The sequence below is a fragment of the Pterocles gutturalis genome, unplaced genomic scaffold, assembly GCF_000699245.1.
Source record: "Pterocles gutturalis isolate BGI_N339 unplaced genomic scaffold, ASM69924v1 scaffold23058, whole genome shotgun sequence".
Taxonomy (NCBI): domain Eukaryota; kingdom Metazoa; phylum Chordata; class Aves; order Pterocliformes; family Pteroclidae; genus Pterocles; species Pterocles gutturalis.
In genome coordinates this window covers 105,100-118,783 of record NW_010123645.1, presented here as the reverse complement: position 1 = coordinate 118,783, position 13,684 = coordinate 105,100, and the positions used below count along the sequence as shown (strand labels likewise).

Sequence of the window (13,684 nt, the reverse complement as noted above, 5' to 3'; positions counted from 1 at the left end):
AAACTCTAAAGCTTTTGGAAAAGGTGTAAGATTACAATAAATAGTTTCAAGCCCTCATGGCACAACTGGTTGATTACGTGTATCTGAAACAGAGCATCTCATCCATTATAGAAAGAACAGTAGCATTTTTCTGCTGAGAAGCTTATTAATGTGTTTGTTTTTTTATTTTTTTCTTTTCCCAGCATTCGGCATCCTTAAGCATTGTGGGCTTTTCAAACAGTTTAGAAATGGAATTACCTTCAACAAGATTATCTAGCTCGGCAGATCCACAGATGCAAGGTGCAGCTGCTGTAATGCTCGGCCCATCCCCGAATGCCCTTTTTGACTGTGATACTCCACCAGAGTCCATGCCCAGCTACAGCTTGATGTTGGGCAGAGCTCCAAGTGACCTGAGCCCTGGGGCTGCTGCTGGCCTTACACCAGGTGATGCACTCCAGGGCATCACTAAGTGCAAGGTAGGAATGACTCAAACTCCTCTACTGAAAGGGAATCCCTTTTCATTGATAGCACGTGTTATTGTTAGCCAGTTTTCTTTATCTGGTATTTGAAAACTGTTTACAAATTGTTTTCTTAAGATGGAAAGAAAGAAAACTAACATTTGGTATTTTTTTTTTCCCCCCTGAAGCTGGAAAATGAAGGTGACAATACTGTAGATCATCCTCTAGAAAACAGCTTGCCTACTGCAGGGCAAGATGTAGTTAATGAATTAACTCTTTCTATGCAAAAAGTGCTGGAAGAACCTATTAATCTTTCAATCAAAAAATCTGAACATTGCACTTCTCCTCCTGAACTGCTCAGCAACACTTCTTTCCTGCCCATGAATACTAGAATGAGACAACTTAGAAGCAGAGAAGGTACCAGGCTTTTCATTATTTCATTTAGTTTTTTGGTTTGTCTTTCTTTCTTAGCACTGTGCACTGCAAGCATTGCAAAGTAGTATGCTTATAAGTGTACTTACATCTAAATGTGCTTTTCCAGCAAGCTTCAAATATTATCAGGGTACTTAATCCAATGGAAAAGCGTGTTTCATCTCATTTGTGGAGAAAAAACATGGAAATCATATGCCTTGAATTTGTAGTATCTATGAGCCAGAAACAAGGGTGTCTGTGTGAAGTACCTGCAGTATCAGTTCTCTTAGAAGCACTCCTGTTAATGAGACTTGCAGTTATGACTACTGAAGAGCTGTTTTGAAGAGTCCAAATTCAAATTTTAAAAAAAATTACTTCCGAAATGTAATGTGCCTTCTGCGAAGTCCTTCACATCAGTAGCATAGCACGTTTTTGTTAGGTTAATATATTGCACAGTATGTTCTTTTGCTTGGCTCTGTCTACTGTGGAACATTCCCTTCAGCCAAGGCCTATTTCTTTAGCCCTAATGGAGAATTAGACCTTACTTAACTCTTTTCATGGGCAAATTGCCAGCATCCTTGTGCTACACTGGAAAGCCTCATTCCTGCAAACTCTAAAAGTCAATGGAACTATTCAGGCAAGCAAGGGATTGCAGGATCAAGCTGTTATCCTGTGACTTATGCCAATATTTGGCTGCTTTTCTCTGTAAAAGATGAATTAATATTTCTAGCTCTGTGCTGTATTTTTATTCAGAGAATTCTAATTAGTACAAAGGAGGCCTAGCTCAGTGAGCCAAGGAAATGTATTTGTCTTCTCCTATATGCACTATGCCAAACTGTGACAATTATGCCACAATCATTTGTGTGAGTTATAAGAATCAGGCACACCCCTAAAAAGCTGTGTCTTGGTGTCCTGGGTTAAGCTGAGGCAAACCCATCACACTTGGTCAGGCTTAAGAGTCTTTGAGAGGGGCAGCTTTGTAGTGTCTGGTTTGGATCGTGTGACACTACACACAGAAAGCAGCCCCAACATACAGAACCTCACTAGCTATAGCAGATGCTACAAATTTGCTCTGTGCAAAGCACGGGTCCTGCTGTGCAAGAGGGTGGAAAGACTAGAGCATTGAATTCCATATGCTCCCTTTTCACAAGGAAGGATCAGGAGTGAGCAATTCCCATCATGCTCTCACTGTTTAAAGGCATGCAGTGAGGGGAGACTTGGGGAGACACAGTCATCATATGCAGTGTGCAGCAGTGACAGAGATTCGTTTTGTTTCAAAGGCAACGTCATCTTTGCTAGTGGCTCTCAGTAGCACTTAATGTGCTGCCAAACCCCACTGCTTCTGGTATATATCTCCAATGACTCATCCTTGTCTAATATCAAATCTAAACATTTCAGCTTAATTTACAACGTACTTCTTATGCTGGCCCCAAGGGATGTGGTAACAATTGTACATAATTTCATAATTTTCCCTCTTACAGCCACTTTTCTTTTATCATGGCTTGTGTAAACAACCTCCCCTCCCATTTTCTTTCCTAGACTAAACAAATTTGATGCTTTCAATCTCTCCTCATGGGTCAGGGTTGTGATTTTTTAAAACCATCTAATTTCTGCTGCTCTGCTCTGGGTTCTCTGCAATTACGGAGTGCTGCCACAGCCAACTGCAGTGCTGCAGCTGAGGCCTCTGGGGTGCCATGCAGAGCCAGGGTATCAGCTTCCTGGTTTTACATTCCTCACTGCTGGTAGTACACTGCAGGATGGCATTCACCTTTTTGCAGCAGCATTACTTGGTTGACTCCCATGTAGTGAATGGTCCACATTACCCTCAGTTCCTTTGACAGAACAGTTCCCTAGTCATTATTTTCCTTTGTGATTACATTCATCTGATCCTTCATAAGCATAATACTTCCAGTTATCTCAATTCAGTCTTACTCAATTAGGAGATTTTTTTTTCTCTGATGTGCTAAGAAAATTTTTTCATTCTAAACATTCTTCACAGTGTTTGCAACCCCTTTAGTTCGGTGTTTCCCCCAAATTTTAGAGGTACTATTATTCCATGAGCCAAGTTGCTGATGGAAGTGTTAATTAATATTAGGAACCCAGCACTACTGGAACATCCTCTGGTTTGACAGCATGCAACGGGAGCTGCTCTGTCAGCTCAGTGGGTAGTAATTCTGTCCAGAGCCATGACTACCACCCTTCACCTGAGCACCAATCACAAGTGAATAACTCTTCAGGAGCGATGTGAAGTGCACCTTCTCAGTCCCGACTGTGTTTCCCGTGGCTAGGAACAACAGAGTATCTTAGAGGCACAGTGCTTTCAAGCCATGGGTTTGGTACCATTGACCCAAGCTAGATTTTCTTTACAAAAGCATTTTCCTGGCACTTGTGTATCTCCAGATAGCCATGATGTTTGATTTGTTTTCTTGTTACTATTGTCTATGTTAAACTAATTCCTAACAAAAGAAGGAGTTACTATGAAATTTGTCAGTGGACTGGTGATTACGAGGGCATGCACTAGGGCATTTGGCTCTACCCCACCCCATCTCTCCAAAGCTGTTTTGTTACTCTTGTGTCTAGTATCAGTCAACAGCTACAGTTACTTGAATGCTTATATAATGGATAGTTTTGAATTCATATGGTTAGATGTAACATACATTGGAGGATAGAAAAGAATCATACAGTGTAGCTTTCATCCCTCAGTGGGAGATGGGAGGCAAAATTTCCTTCCTGTTTTCCAGTAACTAGGATTATCCAGGAGTTTCTTAGCATGGAGCAGGAGACCACAGAGACTTCCTGAGCCTCAGGGGTTCAGACCTCAGTAGGTCTGTTTTGCCTAAGTGAAGGCTGTATAGCAAAGAGGCTTACTTATGTTCCATATATATGGATGAATGTGGCATGGCTGTGTACATATATTATTCCCTGGGAATGTAACCATTTTGACAAAATATTTTGGAAAGGCTCCTCATATGCAGTACAGAAGCTGTGGTTAAAAGCAAAGAGAAGGACAAAGCCTGTACCCCAGAATAGAAAATAGCATACACATTTTGTACACATATAGATTAAATGATTCCATAATTCACTTATGATATCATATTAAACACCAGTCAGAAGTACATGAATATTGAAGTACTTTCTACCCTAATCTGACTCTGGAATTATAAATATTTTATTCATTTTCTTATCTTCTGTTCCAGATTCCAATAACTGTGAAAAGGAACATTTTGAAATGGATATGAAAAGCAATCAGAATGTCAGGTAACAGAGTCTTTTTTTATACCAAAGCACTGGCCATGGAATTTTATACATGTATTTAGAAAATTTGTCATACTTAATGATAACTGAGAACTTCAAAAGAATGCAAGATTGCCTGTAGATAAAAATTCTGAAAGTTGTATTTTCTTAAACTTGAAAACAACAGTTTAAAAGAAGTGGTGAGTTCATGTATTTCTGTTATTCTGTGTAATTTTCCAGAATGAATAAATATTTGCAAACTTATCTCACTTAAACAATGAGAAACTGTTTAGCCCCAATTAAACCTAAAAAATATAATGGGAACAGGATTAACGTTATCTCAACAATTTTATAAAATTTTGTTTTCAGCTCCTGCTGTGATAATATTTTAAAGTAAATTTGACGATGTGCTGTGTTCCTGCTTGAAGCCAGCCATACCAAAAAGTATCAAGCACAACTTAAATTGGAAAAAATTAAAACAAAAATATGTGGAGCAGGGCAAAGTTTTTGCACAGAAGTTGGTAATGCATTTACACATACTAATTTAAAGTTATCACATTCACATTTCTTAAAGAACCAGCACGTGAAAAAGCCTCCATATTTTCAGTATTTAGCCAGCAGAGTCACTGTTACAAAGGAAGAAGAGCACAAAAAATAGTGTGTGAAAAATGTTGAAACTGAGTAGCGAGGAGAATTTTGTGGAATATGGCTGAATTTAACCATGTGTCGTTTTGATTGTAGAGCTGGCCCTAAGGAACAGAAGATCCCCTATGTGAGATTAGAACGTCTAAAAATATGTACATCAGAAGCAGGGGAGCTGCCGGTGTTTAAGCTCCAGCCACAGGACAATGAGCAGGAGGGCAATTTCCTCCTGATAATTGAATGTGGGACCCAGTCTTCAAGTATGTCTATAAAGGTGAGCGGAATTTCCTTGAGGCTTTACCTGCTTTCTTCCCTTTATCCCTCTGGCTTGTACCCACAGTTTCTGAAAGTTATTATACACTAAACAAGTCTGTTTCACCCTTGGACACTTCTGCGATGGGTTGAATAGAGAATACAGCTTTTAGTTTGCTGTGTAGCTCTCCAGTACTTCCATTTCTGAGAAGCCTGTCTCTGGGTTTGGATAGCTGTAGGATTGTTGGATTATAGCAAACAACCTAGCTCATCTGTCTAGTTACAAATATAGGATAAATAGCTTAAAACTGACCTAAATGCACATTTGAGTGATAGGAACGGATTCCAGAATCACAGTGAAATAGGTTTTAATGAGCTTTGTATTTTATTGCTTCATTGGAGTCTTGAGTGTGAACTTCTTTCCACAGAAGGAAATGGGATTTTCTGGTGGGAACAAATAAATATACCATTTTTTTGAGCTGTTTACTGTAAAATTTGTTAATAAGATTGTAAAGTATCTATCATCTTCAGATGTTCCTATCATCTGTTATATGAAATCTGTACAGCTCTCTCACCGTGCTATGACATTGTGGTATGTGGAGGAAATGATTTGATCACGGTGGCCTGGACAGCCAGTGGCAGACATGGGGCTGAGTGTGGGCCTGCTCAACCACAGTGCCCTCTCCAGTAGAGTTCACTGCAGAGAAACCATTTTGTCTGCAGATAACCACTGCTGTTACATGCTTATATATGAAAATGATGATTGTATGATCCCAGATTTTTCTTCCTTCAAGATAAATAAAGGTAGTCCACCTGAAGGACTGAAATCCAAAGAGGAGAACTTGGAGAACAGAAAATTTCTCATATCCCAGGCTACAGGACAGGCACAATCTTCTTCTGAAGATACTTCATCTGTTGATCAGAAGCTTAGCTGTGGCATTTCCATCATGAAAAAATCTCCAGTTACTCAGGAAGCCAATCCAATTGAAAATGAGGATTTCTGTGCTGTGTGTCTTAATGGAGGAGAACTGTTGTGCTGTGATCACTGCCCCAAGGTCTTCCATCTCTCCTGCCATGTTCCAGCCCTTCTCAGCTTTCCAGTGTGAGTATGTGTGACATTTCCCTAATATACTTGGTTTCTGCTCACTGCCTCAGGGCAGAGTGTATCCTCAGGGATGTATGTATCAACCTTGCACAAGGGCAAGGACTGCATCTCTCACTTGCCTTTTTTGTTACTTTTCTCGTAAAGAGAGGGATTGTCTTGCACACTAGGAACTAGATGAATTGTTAACAAGAACTGTTTCCAGCCTTGTATGCCCTTTCTGCAGTTAGGTGGCCAGTACAACAAAGGAAGTGGCAGGCCTGAGCTTTTAAAACATTATTATGACTTACTGGAGAAAAATAAAATCTTAACTCTCATTAACATCTGTGGCGTAGGCATCTCTTCTCTGCAAGAACAGTGACAAGCACAAAGAAAGAGCAATCAGTGAGTTCCTATTCAGTTGTCTAGCCAGTTTTTTGGGAAATGTAGGATTATTGGGGCTTTTGCAGAAATGTTGAGGACATTGATTTCCCTAAGACATACATTCCCTAGCAACTTGTCACAGATGAATTTTATGTGATAAAGAGCCAAAATTAGGTACATATCCACATACCAAACTTTAAAAGTGGGGCTGAATTTTGTGCATCACTGGTGGTGTATAATCCTGAATTCTGTTGCAAAGCATTACCAGGTGGGACCAGAGGATACTTCATTTGTGCCAAGCCCAAATAACTGTATCAGCTGAGAAAAATACATTGTGAGATATTAGTTTGGAGATTCTGGTTTGTTCTTTCTGTTGAAAAAGCAGGAATTTCCATCTCTTGGCTTTTCACTTTTTTCTCTAATAGCAAAGTCATTATTAAACCTCTAGTTTCAAAACAATATGAAAAACAAGTTTTTCTTTTAAAATAAACTTCCTAGGCAAAGTTAAATTCTAATGAAGTAAATGATTTCCCTTAACTAAAGTTCTGTATTCATAGTTCCTTAGTATACCTTCATCTGTAGTTATTCAGGCCCTGGTGTTGAAGAAGTTGCATCACTGCCTTCATGAAATTCTTCAAGAGGTTTCTGAAAATTGATCTACTATGAAGGACACTTATGTCTCTGCAGAATTATGTCTGTTTGGTTTGAGAACTTGTGTACTAGCACACATTATGACCTTTTCTGACAATGCTGATTTTTTAGATAAACATGTCAATTATCATATCAATATATAATAAATGTATCAATCATCAAATGTGTCTGGTCTTCTCTTATGACCCAACTGTTGTCTATTTTTCCTTAATATTTTTTTTTTTTTAAAAAAACAACAGCATTTGAATCAATGCAGCTGCATACACTGCCGGTACATGATTTCAAACACTTACTATTTTGTCTTTGTGACGGAAGAAGCGCAATGAGTGGAATCTAAGTTATTACACTTCAAATTAGATTCAAGTCTCTTGAAGAACATCTACCTCAATGGGCTTCAGGTTGGCTGCTATTGTAATGCCAGTTAAGGATGAGACTTGTTTCCAAATGCAGGGGTTCCTGAAATTTGTTATTTGACAAGGTTGCTGACAAAATTTGACACGAGTTTTTGGTTTCTTGTTTTGCAGAGGAGAATGGGTGTGCACACTTTGCCGTAATCCAGTGAAGCCGGAGGTAGAATATGACTGTGAAAACACGCGCTACAGCAACAGCTATAATGCACAATATGGCCTTGATGACTGTGACCAGAAGGTGGGAATAATTGTATATTGTGCTATTTAGAAAAAAGACATGATCTCAGCATGAGGCTTTGCCTCTTCATTGGAAAGATGACTGTTTTGATTTGGTTGCTACTCAAATATTTCAGAGAGTAATGAATACAACAAAAGCATTGTTAGTATTCACTTACGTTGTTCTCTTCTATACAGACATTGCTGTTCAATTTTAAAATTAATGACATGTTATAGAAAGATGAAACATGCAGATCTGGAATTCCTTTCACCTTTGAACAGGGAAGTCACACTCAGCAGCAGAGCAAGCTCTCCTGAGTCAACTTTACCTGGCTTTGTGACACTGAATGTTTTTCCTTTAAGACTTGGCACCTTCTCAGACATGCGCTTATGCCAGTTGCAATATAATTTGTTGTGATGTAGACACCTTTTGACTTTCAGTTGTATTGAAATCGTCATACAGTCTTCATATACCATTAATCCCCTTGAAGATGTCATTTAGGCACTGTTAAGTCAGCCTAGATGAAAGCTTATCTCTTTACGTCCCCATTACTGGTTTCCTTTACACAGTCTCCCATGAAAAAATGCCTTTTCTTAAAGTCCACTTGGTACTTGGAAGCCACAGGTTCCAAATAAATGTCCTGTGTATATTGGTGACAGCTGGACAGGGAGGCTAAGTGCACCCAGCTGAGTGCAGCTGCTGAGCTGGCCTTGCACAAATGAAGCCTAGAATAAGGCACTGATCTAGTCTGGGCACCATAAATAAAGACAACAGCAATGGTTCTTAGAGTACTGGGGCCCCTTGGCAAGGCCTAGGAGCATAGCCACAGCACTGCTCGAATTCATCCATGCTGTTTCCAGATCTGAGCTACGCTGTCCATGAAGAGCTGGACATAATTTCTTGATGCTGATGTGATCCTTGTTTCTGTTGGATTGGGTACAACTGGCCAGAAATAGTTGGGATGTGGGTCTTGATTAGTGAGGTTCTATTTAGAAAATGGAGTTGATTAGAAATTCCATTGCTTGTGAGCAAACATGGCTTATAATATTTTGTAGTGCATTTTTTGCATCAGTGAAAAAAACAAAGACTAGTATAAATATTTTACAAGTTGACAATGATTAAATGGAACTGTTTGCATGCAGTACTACCAACTTGTTGTATGAATGGATATGAAGAGTGTAAAACATCTTCCATTTAACTGTTTCCACACTGATGCTACTGTTCTTTAGTCAAGAGCCAAGGAATGCTTTTGGAGTGCAGAAAGAAAATAGTGATAGCGATGAATTTCCAAGAGTTTCCAGGAAAGAAACATGCATACAAAAGTTTTTACATTTTCTTTTCTTGCATTTCTTGACTATCCTCACTTTCAAAACTATAAAAGTACCAGGAGGCAAAACATCACCCAGATTGGAGTGAAGCGTGCCATTTTGCATCAGAAATGTACAGACTACATGAAAACTTCCTTTGTTGTTAGTATGATTGATTAACTAAAGGCAAGAATGAAACTCGCTTGTTTTGAATTAAAATTTAAAATTTGGCTTCTACAGAAGTGTGAAAAGCTGGTGCTTTCCCTGTTCTGCAGTAGTATGAGCCTCCCATTCCACGAACCTGTCAGCCCCCTGGTAAGTACTGCACACACCTGGGTCAGAGGGAATCCATAGAATACTCTGGCACACCTTGCAAGTTTCTCCTTTGTCTTCTTGAAAGGTATTAGCTAGCTTTTATTCTGAACAGTATTGCTTCCAAGGGAAGGGTAGGTGTTTCTCTCTTGCAGGTGCTTTGAAGGTGCCAGGTCAGAGGCAGGTAAATGCTAGCCAATGTTCCCGAGCCAGGTCTGGGTGCCAATTTAAGATGCTGGTAGGATACTAAAGGTATGTGGGGGGTTCCAGTGATTAAGAAAGTTGACTTGATGCATACGTGGAGAATATTGCACTGCCATAAGAGAGGTCTGCTTTAGAAATAACCCTGGACTCCCTCTTTTCTGGTGTTTTGCACAAAGGTGGTAATGTGACTGTGTTCAGGGGAGACTACTGTTTCATCCGTGTTTCCAATATTAACAGGCTATTTTAAGGAAGGCTTAGATTCACACTACTGTAACAATAGAGCACAACGTGGAACAAGTTGGAGGAGGAAAATGAGAGGAAAAAACCATTTAATGTGATGGAATTGTCCAAATAACAATATAAAAAACATTACACCTAATAAAGCTTGCAGTGAACTGATGAAACATGTTACCTAACAAGTAGGTTTTGACCCAGAAAGATTTAAGGGGTGTGATATCCTAGTAGCTGGTGCCCGTTGAAAAAGACTTCTGCTGAACTTTAAAAAGAGTGCACAGTAGCATATTTCTAGTCAGTCTTGGCAGACTGCTTCCCACAGTATCAGCTGCCAGTATCTCAGCAGATTATTTTTATAACTGCTTGGGGGAAATGTTAGCTAGTTGTCAATGTTACATATATTATTGATTATGGTTAAATGATGACATTTATATCTGGGGATAAACTTTAGAAAGTGCAAATAGCAGAGTAATCATTGAAGTGTACTATTTTCAAGATGAAACTTGTGAGCAAATATATTTTTAATCAAACCATTTTTGCACCCAGGAAGATAATGTGCAAGTGTAGGCACCAAAAGACTAGAGCTCTTCTTGATGCAAGGAAACCTCTGCAGACAATTCTGTCCATACTTGGATAGAAGTCACTGGAGAGGAAATGTTTTAATTAAAAAGGGTACATGCTCATATTTTATTCTTATTGCAGGCTCGGCATTATTATCAAATCATCAAAAGGCCAATGGATTTGTCAGTCATCCGAAAAAAGTTGCAAAAAAGGGACAAGTCCCATTATTCTGCACCTGAGGAACTTGTGACTGACGTGCGTCTCATGTTTTGGAACTGTGCAAAGTTCAATTATGTAGGTTTCTAATATGCATGGGCGGGGGGATACAAACCAGAGGGTTACTTGTTCAGGCTGTCACACTGGTGTAACTATTGACTCCATTGACATCAGATGTGGGATTGGGATATACAGAAGTGTTAATCAGTTTTACTCTTTGGAAATTGTGTAATTTTCTTTCTTTGAATGACAGAAATGGAGATATGTATGGATTTGAGAACATGAGATAATGTGGATCTGAAATTAAAGACGGACATCCACTAAGGACAACTTTTTGGAATGATGCTGAGTCTGCTGTGAGAAGCCAGTCATAGCCAACAAAATAGCTAGGGAAAATTCAGGTGCACAGAAATTCCCAAGCAATAATGACTGCTATTCTTTCTAGTTCACTGCACATCTCTTTTTCTTAGGCGTGCAGAAACATGTTCCTTAATAGCAGCATCTGGTTTTTACTTACATTGTAAATGCAGGGGGACTAATGGGCTGTAGAAAGTGCGCAAGATACTAATGGAGATGTAGCAGACAGAACCAGGGTGAGACATTAGGGTAGGGTAGTCATTTGGTTTTGATCCTTGATGATTTCCATGTGCAGTAACACTGACTGGTTATTTACTCTCTTACAGCCAGATTCAGAGGTTGCTGAGGCTGGACGAAGCCTAGATGTATTCTTTGAGGGCAAACTGAAGGAGATTTATCCAGATAGGCATTTTCCTGCAATGCAACAAGAAGACTCTGATTCTGAAGAAGCAGAGAGTCAGAATAGCAAAATGCTGCCCCAAGATTTTCAGTGGCCATCATACGGACAGGAGTGCACTCAGCCTAAAAGGAGACGGCGTCATGCTGTAAGACTGCAAAAGCAAAAGCATTTGGTTGCTAAGTGGCCACCCTGCTAACTCTGTTTACAGCTACTGATGGGAAGTTTTGACAGGGCCGTGTGGGAAAACTGTCAAGCTTCAAGCTTCTATCACAGAGATGTGATCAGTTCTACGATTTAATGTCAAGATCCTCTGAGTGGAATAATGTGTCAGTTGGGTAAAAATGTGTGAACATGAACAAATGAAGTCTCTCAGGCCACACAGTTATCTTCCTAGCAGAAAACTCTGCCAAGATTTTTAAGAAGACTAAGCTCTCTAGCTATTTACTGTTTGTTTCCTTTGTACACAGGAAAGTGAAAAAACTAAAAGAATGGTGTTTCAGCCAGCTAACAGCCTTCCTCAGGTATGACCTCCTCAAGATATGAGATTTGCTATGAGGAATCCAGCAGCATAACTGACAGAGTTAAGGTGTGTGGGAGGAAAGCAAAGCACTTGGGCTGTTTATTTAAACTCTCCTAATATGCTGACCATATGCCTTATTTCTAGAGCTTGCAGATAGATAAAGTGTTTGAATCTGTCAATATTCAATCTGTTAAATCATGTATATGTTTTGCAGTGTTTACACTAAAGTACTCATGTTTTGGTAATAGGTAATGATGATTAAAATTAACATGCTAATAAGATCTAATACTGCAGTACCATTTTATAATCTGTTCAACAGGACATCTCTGTTTTATAGAGCACAGGTAACCATGTAATAATGTTGCAACTCAGTGTGAATGTTGGCCATGCTTTGTGATAAATACAATGTGTAATCATAAAAGCCTGTTGTCTTGTTCGGTGATTTTTCTGGGAACTTGACTGCTCAAGGCTTGTGAGATACAGTCTGATGTGATTACCTGATTAGCTGTTTCTTTTGAAGCAGATCATTTTCATTAAGTCACAAAAGAAGAAGTGCTAATAGTGCTAGTCCTAGGGCTCTGTGTGAGCTGTTTCTGAGTGCATACTGGATGCTCTGTTTGCAAGGAATGATTCTTCTGATATCTAATTCGTGCTCGGTAAAGCAGTGTGGGATTTCCTGGGTCTCAAAGGTAGCATCTTTATACAACCCAAGCCAGTTGTTTTATTTTAAAGCAGATACTGGAATTCAGTAAATTAATTATGAAGCAAATTACTTGGTTATAGTAGTGCCTATAAAATAACGTCATATATTCCTGATTTTCTTTGCTTATTTCTTGTAGTTGTGATTACCAACAGAGCTAGAAGATGATGATAAAATGTATATGTAGAAGCTCAGACAGAATGAAAGGATGTCTAAGCTCTTTTTTTTTTTTTTTAACCAAATTCCACAGTGTATTGGCAGAACACCACCAAGGCCTGGAAGAGCAATTTTAGAGTTCAGTTGATCTAAGGGTAGCATGTAATTGTAAAGCCTGAAGGGTGGGATAGGTAACAAGACATGACACCTGATCAGAGAGTGATGGTTTGAAAGGTGCTTCCCACCTCTTCCAGAAGCAGGTGAGACAGATCTTTGCGTGGCCAATGCTTTCTTTCTGTGTGTGAGTGGCATCTTCCTCCTTAGAGCTCTGCCCAGCACCACAAAGCTGGGCTGTGGTCTGGCTCTGCGAGAGAAGAGTTGTTGCAGATCTCAAATGCAGTTAAGGTTAATTTTAATTAGGTTCCTGTAAATAAAGATTATATTTTCAGCATAGTTTATATGGGTTCTTTGGTCTGGTAACCATGTATGTTATTTTAGATAACACTTTAAAGTAAAGGTTTATATATGAAATAATAAGATGTGATTGTTATATTCTGCTATCTATGTGACTTACTGTTTGCCATTAACTTGGTAGTGAGCTAATGTTTTCTTTTCTTTGAAGAAATGAAAGTCTGGATATTATAAGCTGACTGGAAAAACTGTGAGACGAAGGGACAGCCTTTACATTTTCTGTATGTGAATTCCCATGTGTTTGCTTTCTGTCAAATTCCTGTTCTCAAAACAGTAAGTGTCTTGGCACAGGGAAATGAGTACAGGTTGGTAACTGAATTAATCACCCTTATCTGTGCTACAGGAGTCACCTTTTCTCAGTCGGTAATTAATTCCTCCACCAAAGACCTATCTTTTACCATTAATAGTGCAAAACATGATATACTGTGTAGCTTTCATCTAGGGGCAAAGGTAGAAATGGGAGAGACTATTGATGACTTCCTCTTTTCCTGGAAGAGCAGAGTCAACAAGAGCCTGCTTCTATTTCT

The 13,684-nt window shown here is 39.2% G+C and overlaps 1 protein-coding gene across 1 annotated transcript in view; it reads left to right on the top strand.

Moving 5' to 3' along the window:
- TRIM66 (tripartite motif containing 66) overlaps positions 1-11,837 on the top strand; it is a gene marked incomplete at its 5' end in the record, with an annotated part of 31,562 nt that extends 19,725 nt beyond the window's left edge. Inside the window, 10 exons of the mRNA XM_010077991.1 lie at positions 183-455; positions 626-854; positions 4,046-4,106; positions 4,824-4,998; positions 5,771-6,078; positions 7,617-7,740; positions 9,267-9,341; positions 10,479-10,631; positions 11,237-11,455; positions 11,778-11,837. Coding sequence (XP_010076293.1) covers positions 183-455; positions 626-854; positions 4,046-4,106; positions 4,824-4,998; positions 5,771-6,078; positions 7,617-7,740; positions 9,267-9,341; positions 10,479-10,631; positions 11,237-11,455; positions 11,778-11,837 — 1,677 coding nt within the window. The remainder of the gene's footprint in view (positions 1-182; positions 456-625; positions 855-4,045; positions 4,107-4,823; positions 4,999-5,770; positions 6,079-7,616; positions 7,741-9,266; positions 9,342-10,478; positions 10,632-11,236; positions 11,456-11,777) is intronic.
- Between the last annotated feature and the right edge of the window lie 1,847 nt (positions 11,838-13,684).